Source organism: Mytilus edulis, chromosome 9 (genome assembly GCF_963676685.1).
Source record: "Mytilus edulis chromosome 9, xbMytEdul2.2, whole genome shotgun sequence".
NCBI lineage: Eukaryota > Metazoa > Mollusca > Bivalvia > Mytilida > Mytilidae > Mytilus > Mytilus edulis.
Genome location: NC_092352.1, coordinates 55922037 through 55941551, shown reverse-complemented (window position 1 = coordinate 55941551; position 19515 = coordinate 55922037). Strand labels below are relative to the sequence as shown.

At 35.3% G+C, this 19515-nt stretch overlaps 2 protein-coding genes across 2 annotated transcripts; both read right to left on the bottom strand.

Moving 5' to 3' along the window:
* Positions 1-5902: 5902 nt before the first annotated feature.
* On the bottom strand, positions 5903-14438 carry LOC139488610 (uncharacterized). Its single transcript, XM_071274336.1, has 2 exons — positions 13277-14438; positions 5903-8619 (listed from the first exon to the last, which is right to left on the bottom strand). The coding sequence occupies exon 2, from the start codon at positions 8608-8610 to the stop codon at positions 7780-7782; it is 831 nt and encodes a 276-aa protein (XP_071130437.1). The 5' UTR covers positions 8611-8619; positions 13277-14438; the 3' UTR covers positions 5903-7779.
* On the bottom strand, positions 10436-13252 carry LOC139490063 (uncharacterized). Its single transcript, XM_071276913.1, has one exon. It carries the CDS (start codon positions 13250-13252, stop codon positions 10436-10438), a length of 2817 nt encoding a protein of 938 aa, XP_071133014.1.
* Positions 14439-19515: the final 5077 nt, after the last annotated feature.

Below are 19515 nucleotides of genomic sequence, written 5' to 3'. Positions count from 1 at the left end.
ACGTTATAGTAACGACTTGTGACGTTACGTTATAGTAACGTCATGCGGTAGTTGTATATATCTTACGGAATTTTATTAACGGACCGAATTTCACTTCCTATTTAGTGTGGGCTTATAAAGTTCAATAAAATATTGTTCCTTGGCTTCACGCGGAATTTTATCTTCGGTCCACATCTTAAAAAAGGGATATATTTTAAATTTTCCCTTTCCACATCGGTCAAAGTGTTCAGAACAGGGAGAATTTCGAATTGACGGGTCTTTTATCTGCTGTTTATGAACTCTCACTCTATCAATTAGTCTATTTGTTTGACCTATGTAGTTTTTATTACAAGTGGGACAGGTTGCACAATAAATGACATTTTCCGATTTGCAGTTCATGCTTTTATTCGGTTTGATTACTGTGCCGGATTTCAGAGTTTTACTTTGTCCCACTTCTAGCATTTCGCACGTTCCACATCTGGGATCCCCGCATTTTTGTATTTCTGCTACCTTCTGTGTACTGAATTGTGCTCGTGTGAGAAGTTTCTTCAGATTTGGTGCTTGTCGACGGCTCCCAATAAGCTGTGATTTGTCGACAAGATCTTTCATTTTCTCTGATTTGTGAAGAATAGGTAAAAACCCTTTAGCAGAATTTAAGATCTGGTGATTACGTGGATTATGAGTTATAACAAAAGGAATTGATTGTTGTTTATCTTTTTTGTCTTCCCTTGATACTGTTTTTCTTAGTTCAGCGATTGGAATTTTCAATGCATTTTTAATTCCATTTTCAATTAATCTGACTGGGTAGTTTTGTCTTTTTAGATAATTTTTCAATTCCTGTAGTCTCTTATCACGTAACTCCAAATTTATTACTATTGTGCATATACGTCGGGCTAAATTAAAAGGAATATTTCGTTTGGTATGTGACGGGTGACATGACCTAAAATCCAAATACTGATGGGTATCAGTGGGTTTACAGTATAAGTCCGTTATTATTTCTTCTTCTTCCTTGATAATATTGATGTCTAGGAATGGGAGTTTTGAAGAGCTGGAATCGTAAGTGAATTGTATTGATTCATTTAAGGCATTCAGCATTGAATGAAATTTATCTAGTTCAACTTCACTTTTTGTCCAGAAAATAAAACAATCATCAAGATATCGCTTCCAATTTTCTTCAATGTAAAGTCTGAAGTTTTCATCGAATTCGGAAGGTATCTTTTCGTATAGTTGTTTTTCTATGTAACCCATAACCAGAGTGGCATATGTTGGTGCCACCTTTGTACCCATCGCGGTTCCCTTGATTTGAAGGAAATAAGTGTCGTTAAACTGGAAATAGTTGTTCTCAAGGATAAGTTTTAATCCTTTGATGATGAAGTCCTTAGAAAAACGTTCCGGAATTTCATCTAGATACTTTTCCAACCAGTATTGTACAGCTTTTAATCCTAATTCGTGCGGGATGTTCGTGTAAAGGCTTATTACGTCAAAACTCACTAGTATTGTATCAAGAGGTACCCGGTCTGGAATATAGTTTAGAAAATCCATGTCATCTCTGACAAAACTTGGCACTTTTTTTTTACCTATTCTTCACAAATCAGAGAAAATGAAAGATCTTGTCGACAAATCACAGCTTATTGGGAGCCGTCGACAAGCACCAAATCTGAAGAAACTTCTCACACGAGCACAATTCAGTACACAGAAGGTAGCAGAAATACAAAAATGCGGGGATCCCAGATGTGGAACGTGCGAAATGCTAGAAGTGGGACAAAGTAAAACTCTGAAATCCGGCACAGTAATCAAACCGAATAAAAGCATGAACTGCAAATCGGAAAATGTCATTTATTGTGCAACCTGTCCCACTTGTAATAAAAACTACATAGGTCAAACAAATAGACTAATTGATAGAGTGAGAGTTCATAAACAGCAGATAAAAGACCCGTCAATTCGAAATTCTCCCTGTTCTGAACACTTTGACCGATGTGGAAAGGGAAAATTTAAAATATATCCCTTTTTTAAGATGTGGACCGAAGATAAAATTCCGCGTGAAGCCAAGGAACAATATTTTATTGAACTTTATAAGCCCACACTAAATAGGAAGTGAAATTCGGTCCGTTAATAAAATTCCGTAAGATATATACAACTACCGCATGACGTTACTATAACGTAACGTCACAAGTCGTTACTATAACGTAACGTCACAAGTCGTTACTATTAACGATAACAATTCTGTCTGAAGAACCGCTGGAGATGCGGTGAAAGCGCTAACAGAAACAATGTTCGATTTATGATGTGATTTTTTGTGTTTTTTACTTTTAAATTATATATATATATATATATATATATATATAAAGTGCCTAGAAAATCAACCTACCGATGTTAGAGTAGATTTGATTCGTAACTTCCTCCCCGGCGCCGGGGCTGGAACCTGTACTTTTTTTCTAACATCTACGACAACACCGCCTAGCATTGTATATATATATATATATATATATACAGTCATAGGATAAAAGAGGGTCTGGAAAAGGAGAGAGGTGGGTGTTCTTCAATTCTTAATATTATTTACGCCATTTTTCTCTATTCTATATAAATTTTGCCCATTATTCTCTTTTTTTTTATATTCAAGAAGCCCACTATTCTCTATTCTTAAATTTTTGGCCTATCCTTTTCTTTTCTATTCTTTATTTTTTTAGCCCATCATTCTCTATTCTGTATAACTCCATCCACACCCTCATAGAAGATGCCTTTCTAGTTATCTACGTTTTTTTTTTTATTTCACTTAATTATTATGATTGTATCTCTTAATGTTATTTTTTTCTTTTTTAAAAGTAGTGTCTTTTTCTAATACCCCAGTCCCACTAGGCCACGATCGCACTACGATCTATGAAAAAAATGCAAATTTTGATGATCGTAGTACGATCGTGTAGATCGCAGTAAGGTCGTATCACGGTCGTAGTGAGGTCAATAAGATCGTGATGAGCGTGGCTAACTTTGAACATGTTCAAAACAATCGTGGTGCGGTCGTGGCGAAATCAGATCGTAGTAGAAGCGTAGTGAGAGCGCACTAAGATCGTAGTAAGATCGCAAAGGTCGCTGTACCATCGTAGCGAGAGCGTGATTTCATTCGGAGAAACTGCGCTACGATCTCATTGCGACGTTATTACGACCTCACTACGACCATCACGTTCTCATCGCGACCCAATTACTCTCCACTACGACTATACCACGCTATTCACGACCATAGTACGATTCTAGCACGCCCTTGCCGTCGTCATCACGCTCTTCTTACGACCTGACTACGTTCATACTACGATCATCATTCTCATTGTCATTTTCACATTAAATATATTAAATATCTTAAGGTTTTGTTTGTCTGTATGTAATTGGGACTTCTTGTTCATTTTGTCCTACGGCTCAGCCATGCTTCTCGTTTTCATATAGATTAAACCGTTGATTTTCCCGTTTTTATGGTTGTACACTGGTAATTTTGGAGACCCTTTATAGCTTGCTGTTTGGTGTGAGCCAAGGCTCCGTGTTGAAGGCCGTTCCTTGGCCTATAATGTTTTACTTTTAAAAATAGTTACTTGGCGATGGAGAGTTGTCTCATTGACTCATACCACATCTTCCTATATCTATTGACACATCTGTGTCATCTCTGCTATCGTTCACTAAAATATCGTAAATTCAGCTTTATAGACCAGCAATATGTTTTAATTTACGTCGGATTGGTCGGTCCGACATAACTACTTGATCAAGATTCGTTGCTATCAGAGCTCCCTCTGCCTCTACATCAACCCTACCACCACGTCCACGTGTTATAGTAGATTTTGGTGGCATGACTATTGTTTTCGAGAAAACGTATTAATCAGAAATAGAAGGAATGGAACTGTATTCATATGGAACACGATGTTGACGTTATTGCGGAGAGCGTAGAATAGATCGCGGTAAAATCGTGGTAAGAACGTGCTATAATTGCAGAAGAAGCGTGGTAAGATCGTGTTGCAATCGGACGACTCGTGGTACGGTCGTAGTGAGAACGTGATGAGCGTAGACAGATCTTGATAAACGTAGTGAGGTCGCAGAATAAGCACTGTGAGAACGTGGTATAATTGTAGCGGGATCGTTGTAGAAGCGTAATGAGGACGTAGTAGCATCGTGAAAGCAACGAAAATTTACATTTTCATGCCGTTCATACCGCGACCTCACCACGATCTTTATTTATTTCAGATCGTGGTGAGCGCGGTGCGATCGTTGTCTAGTGGGACTGGGCATAGATTTGTATGTTTAATTTTGCTCCATATTTTTTTCCATTTTTAATGCAGTTTCGTGTTCCCCTCTAAGTGGGCAATTTTTCTTCATAATCCAAAACTGTGTACTTATATTTCAAGATAACACGACACCGAATGGCATATCTCCCGATTTCTAAAATTTTTGGCACACTTGTACTTTGAATCGAGTTACATCGGAATATGTAATAAAAAAAAAATGGCGGTTACCATTTTTGTTTTTTCGTAAATTTGATTAGAAAACGTCAATTTTGACGACAAATTCACACAGGGAAAATGCCTTGTTTTAACTTTTCTTTTTTTAAAGATTTTTCAATAGATGGCTTTGTTCTTATATACGGAGAAAACTAAAAACTAACATAATATCCCGGACTGATGCATGCTTTTTGTAATAGTTGTTATTAGCTTTCAACTAGCTGTCAGTAACTGCGAGTACTGTGTACTTAAAGTCTTTTGGTTGTTGGGATGTATGAGTACCCTTCTACGTCCACTCTGTTTTTGTTAGATGTATTATATTTGTATCCATCTGATGAGTTAAGCCTTTTTTAACTGATTTCTACAGTTTATTCTCATGTTGTACTGTTACACCACTGTCCCACGTTAAACTGGTCCGTCATTCCATCTTAAGCTTCGCACCGTTAGTGTAGCGATAAGGGAACACAACAGGGGTCAGTTAATGTCCCAGGTTAGGGGAAGGGAGGGTTGGCGCCTTTAAACGAGTTTAACCTGACCACATTCTGTATGTTCTTGCCCCGAGTCAAGTAGTCTGTAATTTAGTTTGTTGCTATGTAACATATTTGTTTTCGTCCATTATTTTGTACATAAATTAGGTCGTTTGTTTTCTCGTTTGAATTGTTTTACATATGTCATTTCGGGGCCTTTTATAGCTGACTATGCGGTATGACTTTGCTCATTGTTGAAGGCAGTACAGTGACCTATAGATGTACATTTCAGTGTCATTTGGTCTCTTGTGGAGAGTTGTAACATTGGCAATCATACCACATCTTCTATTTTTTTTATATATATAGAAACACACATGAAATCATCCTTGTGTTTTATATACATTGCTTCAAAGTTGACCGATACGCTAAGAATTTGACAGAAATCGTGTGACGTTACAGAATAAAGTAATTTGGTAAACAGTGATATTGAGATACAATTTGAATTGATTGATTGATGGTTGCTCAACGTCCGGTGGCAAATATTGCATGCATTTACAGGACGATACAGTGCAATTTGAATTGTTGTGTCTGAAAAACACATTTGGTGCAGCAGTCAAGAAAGGTTAAACATTCTGTTATTTGTGAAAATTAAAAAGAAAATCAACATCCTGATACAATACACAGTCTTAATATTATAGCATACTTTGTATGATGTAAACGTGTGGGTTGTGTGCGTAGTTAGTCGGACCATGGAAGTGGAAGTATTATAAACTTCCATGGTCGGACAAACCTTGCTAACTGTATGCAACATTTCACTCAAATACACCAAGTTCAACATTCTGTCGTTCGTGAAAAATCATTAAAGAAAAAATGATCCTGAGAATATATATGCACCCTCAAAATAGGTAAAAAATATATATCGGCGCAATATATTTAAAAATGGCAAATTTTGCAACCTGTTGTAACGTGTAACCGGGTGTAACGTGTAACCGGGCGATCAATGGATCCGTATCTGAATAAATCAGGATTTCAAGTGTTCAACTTAAATTTGCACCACAACAAGTTGTCCTATTTAAAACAATTAACACACCCTTATATGAATTCACAATGTCAAATATATAAGCTACACAATGCACATAAATTAAATTACAGGGTGAAGTTCCTCATTCACTATGTATAAACACAATGCTTTATTACAGAATATATTCACACAATGTCACTATGCAATCACTTTGCAACATGTATTAAGCCTGATTATTCACAATGTCACTAATATATCACTATGCAACATGCATCAGACACTTTATTACACAATGTCACTAACGGATTACTATGCAACATGCATCAATATATATCACACAAAACGTATGAACACATTACCACATATATACAACATCTATTAACAATATCCACCAATTTGTAATATCACCTTTTGAATGTTCAATAAACCACAATAACACAGTGACACAATTACACTTGCACAATGCTTCAATGCACAAGGAATGTATATGAACACAGCTCAACTCACACACTAATTATCACTATGAATCCGATCGAAATGAATATATTCTAAACTGATAAGATTAAACACAGTGCACTTTCACTTATACACTTCCACAATATAACAACTTGCAACACCAGCAAGATTTCACCATGTATTCTCACTAATACACGTCCACAATATAACAACTTGCAACACAAGCAAGTATACACCTTGTACTTTCACTGTACAATAACTTATTATATAAGTTCACTTTATAACACTATCACTATTCGAAATATTCACATATAAATCCAAACACTATAATTTATATCCTTTGAATCACTAAAGCCACTCTACTTACCAGTTGGAATATTTAATCCTAGAAGTTAACTCTTCAATGGTCCACATAAAACTGACAAAGTTTCTCTGTCTTGAGCTGGTTTATATACTATGATATGGAACGGTCCATTATACTTGAAGGGGTGAAAATCAAGATTATACCAATTGTAGGGGTGTTTTAACAAATAGACGGTGCTCCAACTATGGAGAAACTTATAAACATATAGAAACACAATTAACAGGAAAAGACAACTGGTATTTCACATCAAAATAAATGAACTATGACCGATTTTCGTTACACTACCCACGCCTCAAAAATCATGCGTCCTCGCATGACTCCTTGAATACATCTGACATGCTGATAAATCATCTATCAAAGTGGTCATTTTTCATACCCAAACTCTTACCATAGTGCAGTCACTACTTCCATTGGACATATCTTCTGACCACAACGTCAGGCTACCCTTTTGTCCATCAGGTCTTAACTGATGACATCACAAGGCACAACCCGTAGAAACAAAGTCTACATATGTCCTAATTCCTGTCAGCCATATCAAACATATCGAACTTTCTTCTTATTAACAAACACTATTCACAGTATATTTCTCCTTTCGTCAGAATAAAACTTTTTAAAACTTCCTACTTCCAAATATCCCTGTTTCCAACATTAACATCTTTTCCTCATTAACGTCTGTAATTTTGAGCGTCACTGACAAAGAATAAAGTACGAAGGTCCCTAACAAATTTTGCCTCTGCAGCGGCCCCAAGGAGCCTACTCTTAACGAAATCTGCAGGAGGGGTCTTTTACATGCACAGGGCGTGACATGTTCCTGTACATGGGGCCTCGGATTTAACGTCCCCATCCGACGGACTCCCAATAATAAAAACACCAAGAAAAAAACATGGCAGAATTGTATGATTTATTTCAGTCATTTCTTTTGACTGAATAAAAATAAACACAATGTAGCAACACAATCATATAATAATCAAAGTCAAATTAAACTATGAAATCACGATATCACAAATTCTTCGCTATTCACTTAGGAACCTTCTTTTCAACAACTTTCACTTGTTTGCCATCTTTCAGATACTTTGTAATTGTCTTGACGTATACAGTCTTCATATCATCTAGATTACAAGTACACTGACATCTGTGAGGTATTTTATCCGATCCCAGAGTCGCTGTATTAATACTGGTTATACCAGGCATTGTCCTGACAAGTTTTGTTTTTAGATCCTGTACTGTAGTTGTTTTCCTTTTCTTTGGTGCAATTATAGGCATGGGATCTGTTTTCTTCCTGAAAATTCTTCCCATGTTCACACTGTCATCTATTTCGTCTACAGGCTTCTTTGGCTGACTAACAATAAGTTCACTTGGTTTATCAACAAGTTCTAGATCATCATCATCCTCATCACTGGAGATATCGTCATAATCTGTAAACAGACTCTTTGAGTTGTCCAACTTTACAGTATCTTCAAAATTTTCTCCTTCTTCTGGTTCTGTAGTTATTTTTGTTTCATGTGTGTCCATTGTTTGAGTTGAAGGCTCACTTTCACATACAGGTTTATTGTTGTTGTTTTCATCTTTACTTTTATCTTCAGAGACAATCTCACTGTCAGTGTCCTTAGATTCATCCTTATTATCTGTACTACAATGAATCTTTTTAAAGTGCCTTGTGAGATTGGCTCTCTTGTTTGTGTTGTAAGAACACAATTCACAGAACAGCCGTGAATCGGTACATTCAATCAAATGGCGGTTTCGGTCTTCTCTATTTCCAAATTCAATTGGGCAGAATGGGCATTGAAACTTTTCTTCCAAGGCTGGAGTAAACACCACCTTCCTTGGTGTTTTCTTGGTATTTGGCATGATGTCCTTCTGAAAATACAGCAATAAGAACACACTATTAATCTTTAGAATAAACTATAAAACAATACCAACTATATACACAATTTTATGGACATCATGAAAACTAACTTTTTATATATATACATATATACACTTATGATACATATGAACGCCTAATCAACACAGTAATCTTTCATCCATACAGGTTTACAACGCCTTCTCTTTTCAGGCTCATGACTACTTTCTTCCAAACACTTTGTTCCTAAGTCACTTGTCACAATCTCTTCTTCATTTTGCATGTTTCCCCAACCTTCCGTACTACACACATCGTTAACTGTTTCTCGTTCCCGACCGTTCTCACTTTCTATTGCCTCGTCTCGGAGCCTTTGCATATTCTTCTTGCGGATTCTATCAACATGAATAACCTGCTCCTTTCCTCTATAAGCACAGTTGACTCTGTATGTAACTTCTGTACACTGATCTATTATCTTATATGGACCTCTCCATAATGAAGTAACCTTCGGTGATCGTCCACTTTTTCTCACAGGAAAATAAACGTACACTTCGTCATCCTTTTCAAACTTTTGCCATGACAGCTTTAAGTCGTGATATCTCTTTTGTCTACGCATTGCTGTCTCTGTATTCCTTCGTACTATTAAATGAGCACTTTCCATCCTTTCTTTCATTTTCCAAGCCCACTTATTGGTTGGTATTTCTTTTTGTGCCTGTGGCATCTCGTACATAATGTCAAGTGGAGTTGAAACTTCTCTACCAAACATCAAGTAGTTCGGCGTATAACCTGTTGTCTCATGTTCTGCACTGCGATATGCCATCATGACATAAGGTAGATATTCGTCCCAGTCATCATGATTGTCGTTCACATATGCACTCAACATTTTCGCAAGTGTTCCATTGAATTTCTCCACCATCCCGTCTGATTGGGGGTGATATGGGGTTGTTCTTGTTTTCTTTATGTTTAAAACTCTGCACATTTCGTGAAACAAGTTGCTCTCGTACTGTCGTCCCTGATCGGAATGAATGTATGCTGGCATTCCAAACCTTGTTATTATTTCTTCAACTATCAGTTTTACTACCGTTTCAGCCTCCATATTTGGCATCGGAAAACTCTCTGTCCATTTTGAGAAATAGTCTGACACAACGAGGATAAACTTGTTTCCATTCTTTGTTTCTGGTAATTCCCCAAGTATGTCTGTCGCTATTCTCTCCATTGGGAAACTGCTTTGAACTATTCCCATTGGTGCCCTTTTTGTTGGAATTGGTCGTTTCTTTCTAGAGCAAAAGTCACAACCCCTGATGTACAATCTTACATCTGATTGTAATCCAGGCCAGTAAAAGGTAAGTCGTATTTTTTCTAATGTCTTTCTTGTACCCAAATGTCCTGATGTTTTGTCATCATGACATCGCTGAAGAACATTTCTTCGTTCTGTAAACGGTAGAACTACTTGTCGTCGATTTTTCTCTTTTTCACTCTCATAATTCCGGATTAGAATTTCGTCTTCTAGTTGCAGATTCTCCCACTGAGACCACAAGCTTCGAACAACAAAACCCTTACCCGATACTTCACTAAACATGGGACGTCTTTGATTTCGTAAACAATTCTTTATGTAAAGCAGATCTGTCATTGTTTTGTAATTCTTCCAGATGGGATTGATCATCCTTATATTCGTCTGAGGTGTCCGTTAAAACGCAGACACTTGCTTCCGTTTTCTCATGTGTTTCGTCCCAGTTGGAAAAATAACCACACTGTTTACAGGGTATTCGACTTAGAGCATCGGCATTTCTATGTTGAACACCTGGACGATGTACTATTTGTATTTCATACTCACTAAGGACTTCTAACCAGCGAGCTAACTGACCCTCTGGATTTTTGAACTGCATAAGCCAATACCTCTTTTGCACACAAAGAACATTTCTTTGCTTTAAGCTTAAGACCAGCTGAACCTAGCCTTTCAAATACTCGATCAAGATTAACTAACATGTCACTAAATGTTTTTCCAGCTACAATTACATCGTCTAAGTAAACTAAACAAATGTCCCATTGCAACCCTGCAAGAACTGTTTCCATCAATCTTTCAAATGTACTGGGTGCACAGCATATACCAAAGGGCATAACTTTGAATTGAAACAAGCCTCGTCTTGTAGCGAAAGCTGTTTTGTAACTATCATCAGGGTGCATTTCCACTTGCCAGTAGCCTGAACATAAGTCCAGCGTGGAGAACCAGGCACTGCCGGCAAGTTGTTCCAGGGAATCGTCAATACGAGGGAGAGGATATGCATCTTTTACCGTTACCTTATTCAATCTCCGATAATCAACACAGAAGCGATAAGATCCGTCCTTTTTCTTTACTAAAACAACACCTGATGCCCAAGGACTATTAGATGGTTCAATAACTCCTTTTTTTAGCATATCATCAATGTTCTTATCCACTTCCTGTCGTAAATGCACTGGAGCGCGCCTAGGAGGTTCTTTAACTGGTTGTGCATTCCCAGTATTGATTCTATGTTTTACAAGATTAGTGTGGCCTAACTCCTTATCAGATTCAGCAAATAAACCTTCATATTTGCTGATAAGTACTTTTAACTGATCACTTTGTTGTTCGTCTAAATTTTCACAAGCCTTCTCATATAAAGCCTTCAGATCCGAGCGAAGTTCAAATGATTGCTTGTTTTTTAAATCCGAATGGGTGTTTTCACAAACAGATTCAATCTTATGTACTTGTCCAATTGTTGAACCCTGGTACACAACCTGCGAGTCTTGCTTCATATTCAGTAACCTAACAGGAACGCATTCATTAACTTTTACTAAAGTTCTAGCTATCAAGGGCCCATCGTTTTTCGCACTGTTTTCCGATGGTTCAATAACACCCTCAAAACTATTCAGATTATATCCCCCAGGAAAACATACCTTTCCGTTTACCACAACTTCTGAAGATGGGGGAATACTAACTGTTTCTGATGACACAACCCGATAGCAACCTAAGGGTCCCTCAAATATTAATTGTATCTCAGATTCTCCTAGAAAAAGCCTTTCAGACACAACGTCCAATACGCATTTGTTTGCCTTAAGAAAATCTAGTCCAAGTATTCCTTCGGCTTTGATATCCGCTACAAGTGCTTCAAACCTAAATGTCTCCTTTCCAATTTGAATACTAAAATATCCTTTACCGTACAATGTCAAAAGTCCACCATTGGCTGATGTTATGTTTTGGGATGTTTCATAAAGTTCGACCTTACAATGCTTTGGCAAACTTTCATAAAGTTTGAAGGATACAATAGACAACGTTGCTCCTGTATCAACAAGAAATTTACAAGATCGTTTGTTTAAAATTGTATCAACATACATACCGGCGTCTTCAATGATTGAGACCCTTGATTTAGCATTATGATTTTGACCTCTGTTTGTATGTAGTCTTCTTGTTGTATCCCTTCGCAATGGACTTCGACATTCCGCTTGAAAGTGTCCTAGTTTACCACGATTGAAACACCCTTTATTTCGTTTATTGTTTGTTACCCATCTCTTATTGTCAAAACTGTTACCTGAACTTTTCATTTTTTCTAATTCACTTTGCAAGGTTTTTATCATTCCCTCCATTGTTTTCATCGACATCTCTATTTTTTCCATAGCACCCGTGTGTGCTCGAGAATTGATATCAGTAGAATCAATGTTTTCACTTTGATTTGTAGACCGCAAATGACCACGATTCACCCTATTGCTACTTTCAGCCTGGTTAAAGGCTTCTAATTCTACTGCTAAGCGAATAGCTTCATCTAAATTAATGGGCCGTGATTGCTTTATTTTTAATCGCATTTCTGAATCAAACAATCCATCAATAAATTGATCTTTTGCTAATGTTTCGCGCACTTCACGCGGAGCTGTTGGGTATGCAAGGTTAGAGAGTCTCCTTACTGCTTGTCCCATTTCAGGCAAAGTTTCAGATGCCTTTTGTTTCCGTTCACGAAACTGAACTCTGTACAGCTCTGTTTGACTAGTCGGAGCAAAACGTTCCTCAAGTGCATTAACAAGTGTCACAAAATTACTTCGCACATCTGTGGGTAGATCGCCTAATACTGCTTGCGCTTGGCCTCGAAGTGAAACTGCTAGATAAAGACCCTTCTGATTTTCGGTCCAATTATTAACTAATGTAACCATATCAAAATGAGACTTGTAGTCTATCCATGAACTTATCCCGTCGTATGTTGCCGGTTTGCACTTAACACCTTGATTGTGGGGTTCACTATTTCGACACTGTTTGTCGATATCTGTTATTTCATTTTTAGTATTTACATTACGTTCACGCTTTTCGGCACAACTATTGTCACTTTTTAAAATTTGTTTATTTGCACTCAGAGGCAAAGTATCTTTTTCGGAAAAACTATCACTTTTACTCGGTAGACTGTCAACAAAACGTACTTTCGGTTTTTCAGTCCTAAACACTACCGTATCTCTTGATAAAACATTCTCCTCACTACTCATATCAACACCACTTGCTACTCCTGAATCTTTTTCACTTTGCGTAATAGTAGATTTAATCTTTTCACTCTTAGGCGTTGAATGCATGAAACTATGTTTCAAACTGCTTTCTAATCTTTCAATAACATTGTTTATCTGTCCAATATCTGAATCAAATTGATTTTGTGCCATTTTATATTATTGAACAGTACTCACCTTATGCAATTTTCTTCAACTTTAATTTGTATAATACTTCTTGTACCTCTATCTTTACTTTAACTACAAAAAGAACAATAACAATTATCTATAAAATATTCACAACTGGATCAATCATATATATGTATTTACATTAACGATTTAGACACATGAAATCCCACCGCTTGCCACCAAATTTGTAACGTGTAACCGGGCGATCAATGGATCCGTATCTGAATAAATCAGGATTTCAAGTGTTCAACTTAAATTTGCACCACAACAAGTTGTCCTATTTAAAACAATTAACACACCCTTATATGAATTCACAATGTCAAATATATAAGCTACACAATGCACATAAATTAAATTACAGGGTGAAGTTCCTCATTCACTATGTATAAACACAATGCTTTATTACAGAATATATTCACACAATGTCACTATGCAATCACTTTGCAACATGTATTAAGCCTGATTATTCACAATGTCACTAATATATCACTATGCAACATGCATCAGACACTTTATTACACAATGTCACTAACGGATTACTATGCAACATGCATCAATATATATCACACAAAACGTATGAACACATTACCACATATATACAACATCTATTAACAATATCCACCAATTTGTAATATCACCTTTTGAATGTTCAATAAACCACAATAACACAGTGACACAATTACACTTGCACAATGCTTCAATGCACAAGGAATGTATATGAACACAGCTCAACTCACACACTAATTATCACTATGAATCCGATCGAAATGAATATATTCTAAACTGATAAGATTAAACACAGTGCACTTTCACTTATACACTTCCACAATATAACAACTTGCAACACCAGCAAGATTTCACCATGTATTCTCACTAATACACGTCCACAATATAACAACTTGCAACACAAGCAAGTATACACCTTGTACTTTCACTGTACAATAACTTATTATATAAGTTCACTTTATAACACTATCACTATTCGAAATATTCACATATAAATCCAAACACTATAATTTATATCCTTTGAATCACTAAAGCCACTCTACTTACCAGTTGGAATATTTAATCCTAGAAGTTAACTCTTCAATGGTCCACATAAAACTGACAAAGTTTCTCTGTCTTGAGCTGGTTTATATACTATGATATGGAACGGTCCATTATACTTGAAGGGGTGAAAATCAAGATTATACCAATTGTAGGGGTGTTTTAACAAATAGACGGTGCTCCAACTATGGAGAAACTTATAAACATATAGAAACACAATTAACAGGAAAAGACAACTGGTATTTCACATCAAAATAAATGAACTATGACCGATTTTCGTTACACTGTCATAAAAAAAGAAAGAAAAAATTGACAAGATGCGAATCGTTAGTGTATGTACTAACACCAGGTACATCATTTAAAAGTTTAAGCTTAAAAACTGTACATAATCCTACGAAATCAGCCGTATAATCCTATACTAGCTAGTATACCAAGTGCGGGACTGTCGAAAGGACACTGGTAAAACAATATGATCCCAGTATTTAGCCAAGGGCACACAATTTATATTAGCATATATAATGATGTTCTATTTTATAAATTATTATAAATCATTTGGTGACAAAATATCTTTTTGTATAAGCAGTTCATAGTGGGATGGTACTTGGGAGATATCAAATATAGCAAGCTAACATGTACGTCATTTTGACTTTGATGGAACGTTGTTTAATTGGCAATCATATCACATCTCCTTATGTCATAATGGTTTGAGTTTTTTCAAGACTAACAAATACGTACTAGGAGAATAAACTATGTTGCTTTTGTAGCTTAAATCTTACTATTGTTGTGAACATGTGATGTTATAATTTGATAGATTTAATACTTGCTATACTAAATATACTTATTTCGGGGTCTTTTATAGATGACTATGCGGTATGGGCTTTGCTCATCGTTGAAGGCCGAACGGTGACCTATAGTTGTTAATTTCTGTGTCATTTTGGTCTCTTGTGGAGAGTTGTCTCATTGGCAATCATACCACATCTTCTTCTTTTTTTTTATAATTATTAACTTTCATATTCAAGAAACCAACAAATCTTTACTAAAACTACCGTAACAGATTAACAGTAGAAAAATACTTGTCCATTCTGCATTAGTCACGTGTTATCTATATGTGTTTGGTTTTGATTGTCGTTAATTGGCCGGTTGCTGTGTATATCCCACATTTCCATTTTTGCAAAAAAAGAAATAGCAACCCTTTTAATTTACATAAACACTTGTATACTTGTTAGAAAAAATCCTTATAAGACTGTGAATACTCTCGGGCTTTTCCCGACGCCCATGTGACCAATATGCCCCCCACAAAAGGCACCTTTGCTAATCGCATGTGAGTCGTTTTGTCTCCCCACTTTGTGAAAAGGTGCGTTTTTTACCAGCTGTACCAGGCCTGTGTATCATATCTAACTCAAAACACAAAAAAAACACCCATCTCCGAAGACCAAAGTGCAAATTAATATGAATCTAAATTCAAAATGATTTTAAGATTTGTCCCCCGCGCGACGCGCTGATGGGAACATTAAAATATCGGGCTTCCGTCCTTCCGTCCGGTCTTGTTAGGTCTCTAACGGGTAAAATTCTTGCCAGATTTTTATAAAATTTATATATCAGGTATATATCAACATTGTTGCTGACAAGTTTCAAAAATCACTGCCGACAAACTGCTTATTGCATTGAGTAAAAACAAAAAGCGACTCAAAGACAAACACCAGTTTACAAGTATACGACATAAACATGAGGATGTCAGAATGTGACAGTAAACCGGATTTATTTTACATTTATTAATGACTAAAAAAAGACTTGCTATTTTTATTACCGGATTTCCAGTCCCGTTATTGATTTATTGTTGCACTGCGGACGAGCAGGCGCCAGTCGTTTCCGTGCGATGACTTATGAACCTTTCATCTAAAGGTTTTCAAATTTTAATATGTTGTAACTGGTGGGAAAATGGAGGTAGATTTCGATATTGATGATTAACTTTACATCGTTCAGCAACAACATTATTTTGATTTGAAGTGAAATGCTATCGCTAAGAAATGTTTTAAAAAATTTGAGCCTTCGATTAGAACAAACACATGTACTGGGATTTTTTTTCATATCATTATACCTTTAAATAGGATAAAGTCAAGATCATGAAACCAAAGGGCACCAAGATATTTTATTAAAATTTTGAATTGATTGAATACTACCATATATATCTTTAGAATAAAACTGATACAGGAGCAGGAAGGTTATTGAAATTGATGTAGTTTTTTTTTCCATTAATGTTGTTCATTTTTATTCTTGTTAAAACACGAAATACAGAGATATACCTGATTCAAAAATTAAATTACTTGCTTTGCATCGAATCTATTATATCTGCTACATGTATGAGAAGCGGGGAAACTAGAATTTTTTTTTTTATATACAAAAGATAATTGATTAAAAACAGTTTTACTGTATATAATTTCAACATATTTTTAGATACAATGTTACAGTAACTGTCCTTATTTCTCTTTTAATTTTCTACCATATAAACTTTTAAATTATCTGCGTTTTTCAAAGTATTAACACGTTTTCACGAATACAAACTGCATGTTTAATGATGTCTTTATCTGGCAACTCTTGGCCTGCGTAATTGGTATAATCTGTTTACAACATCTGGATGTTATCATACACAATTAGCGTTACATTGTATTTGATCAATTTTGGTAATTAACACATACGGTTTTCCTTTTAAAGTACCCTGTAGTGTTAAAAGATGAACCATTTCACAGTTAGGAAAATCCCTTCATTTACATACAAGCATGGAAGTATTATATTGTCAATATAATACTTCCATGATACAAGTGACACATTTACCACCTATCAAGGGATCGTTAATTTATGCTCCTTCTTCGCAGTATAGCCAGTCGAGGTTGTTAAAAACTCCCATCATCATCATCTCTTTCTTCATTGTATTATTAGACATTTTCAATTGTAAACATTCTGACAACATTCTGATAAAATACATGTATGTGCATACTCGTGTATTTTCAAATCATAGGATCATGCAAAACCCACGCCTTGGCTGACGTTATATTGAAATAATTATTTTGTATTCTCTTGTTTAAAATGAAAAAAGATCACAAATAAGCAGAAGCGAAACTAACTTTTTTCCAAGTCCACATCAAGGTTGGTAGACTTAAGCTTGATGTGGACAAAACATACCGTGTTTATCGATTTGATCTTATTTATTTTAGTTTAGAGTTCATTCTAAATGACATCGTTGTTTTCATATTTTGAAGTACAAAAGGAAAATTTGGTACAGTGTTATTATAATAGTGCATTTCTCGTTCACCTGAGATTCATGTAGTATTTGCAACTGGACGTTTACACAAATCAATCCATCTACCCATTTATTATGTGGCTATAAGATGTAAAAAAAAATATCAGCTTACTTTACAATTCATCGTCTTAGTTAAAGTTTCCGTTATGATTCAAGCATATCGAATTGTAAAATCTGCTGTAAGGAAAGTTATGAACATTTTAAAGCCGTGTTTTGTTATGCAAGCAAGATCTTAATTTTTTTCCATGGTTCTGGAGTAAAGCTGTGGATATTTCCTTATTTATTCAAATAGAAAAAAAAATGTCATCAGTCCGACATATAAAAAGCACCTTGCCATTTTTTAATATCATTAATTATATCTTCAAGCAGTTCTGTTTTGAATCGGGAAGAACAATATCTACTTCAATTCAAATGTTCGCTCGGTGTGACTCTCTGGAACTTTGATGCAAAACGTACTGCAAAACGCACTATACAATATATGGATTTATTTTTTCCGTAAATGTGAAATAATCGACACATCTTACGGCATTTACTAGGGTCTGAATGGGGTCTTTCATATCTGTATTCTATGATAATTTAGATCATATTCCTTTATTTCTTTTATATTTTATGCCCATTGTCATGATTATTTTCTATTCTGTATATATTAGACCCTTTTTATCTATTTTTTGGGAGTATTTTTTTTTCTTTTTTTCTTCTTTTAGCTCTAATCACGACCCTCATTTACGTTTGTTGTGCATGCGATATATAAACTGCAGTCTCGCAAAGCTATACCTGTGTGAAGACAGCTTCACAGTATCAATGTTTCATATACTAACTATGAAGTAAATAAAATGCATTTCTTTACGTACATAAATACATCCGACAAATGTTTGCAAAAATAAGCAAATATTTGTCAGCATTTACTGTGGTTGTAAATGTATTATAAACCGCGGTCTCTCAAAACTTTGCATACGTCTATAAAGATATGTTGCAAATATTAATATTTATCAAAATAACTATGATAGTGGAAAGTATTAGTAAATAAAATACATGTCTTTACATACAGAAACTATATCGACAAATGTTTGCAAATATAACACAAACATTTGACAGCATTTACTTTGGCTGTAAATGTTTTATAAACCGCGGTCTCTCAAAACTTTGCATACGTCTATAAAGATATGTTGCAAATATCGATATTTATCAAAATATTTATGATAATGGAAAGTATAAGTAAATAAAATGCACTCCTGTACATACATAAACGATATCGACAAACGTTTTCAAATATAACACAAACAGTTGACAGCATTTACATTGGTTGTAAATGTTTTATAAACCGCGGTCTCTCAAAACTTTGCATACGTCTGTAAAGATATGTTGCAAATATCGATATTTATCAAAATAACTATAATACTGGAAAGTATTAGTAAATAAAATACATTTCTTTACATGCATGAACGATATCGAAAAACGTTTGCAAATATAACATAAACATTTGACAGCATTTACTGTGGTTGTAAATGTTTTATAAACCGCGGTCTCTCAAAACTTTGCATACGTCTGTAAAGATATGTTGCAAATATCGATATTTATCAAAATAACTATAATACTGGAAAGTATTAGTAAATAAAATACATTTCTTTACATGCATGAACGATATCGAAAAACGTTTGCAAATATAACATAAACATTTGACAGCATTTACATTGGTTGTAAATGTTTTATAAACCGCGGTCTCTCAAAACTGCCCACACCTCTGTAAAACATTTATGTAAATTTTAAACTTTGCATACATCTCCTATCCTGGAAAGTGCATGCAAATATAAGGCCTATCTTTACATATCTTTAGAATATAAATAAAGATATGGAAATAAAATAATTATCTTTAGCATATCTTTGAGAATGTCCAAAATAATGC

Excerpts from the sequence above, each read along its gene's own strand:
- LOC139490063 (XM_071276913.1), bottom strand. The coding sequence starts at position 13,252 with ATGGCACAAAATCAATTTGATTCAGATATTGGACAGATAAACAATGTT.
- LOC139488610 (XM_071274336.1), bottom strand. The coding sequence starts at position 8,610 with ATGCCAAATACCAAGAAAACACCAAGGAAGGTGGTGTTTACTCCAGCC.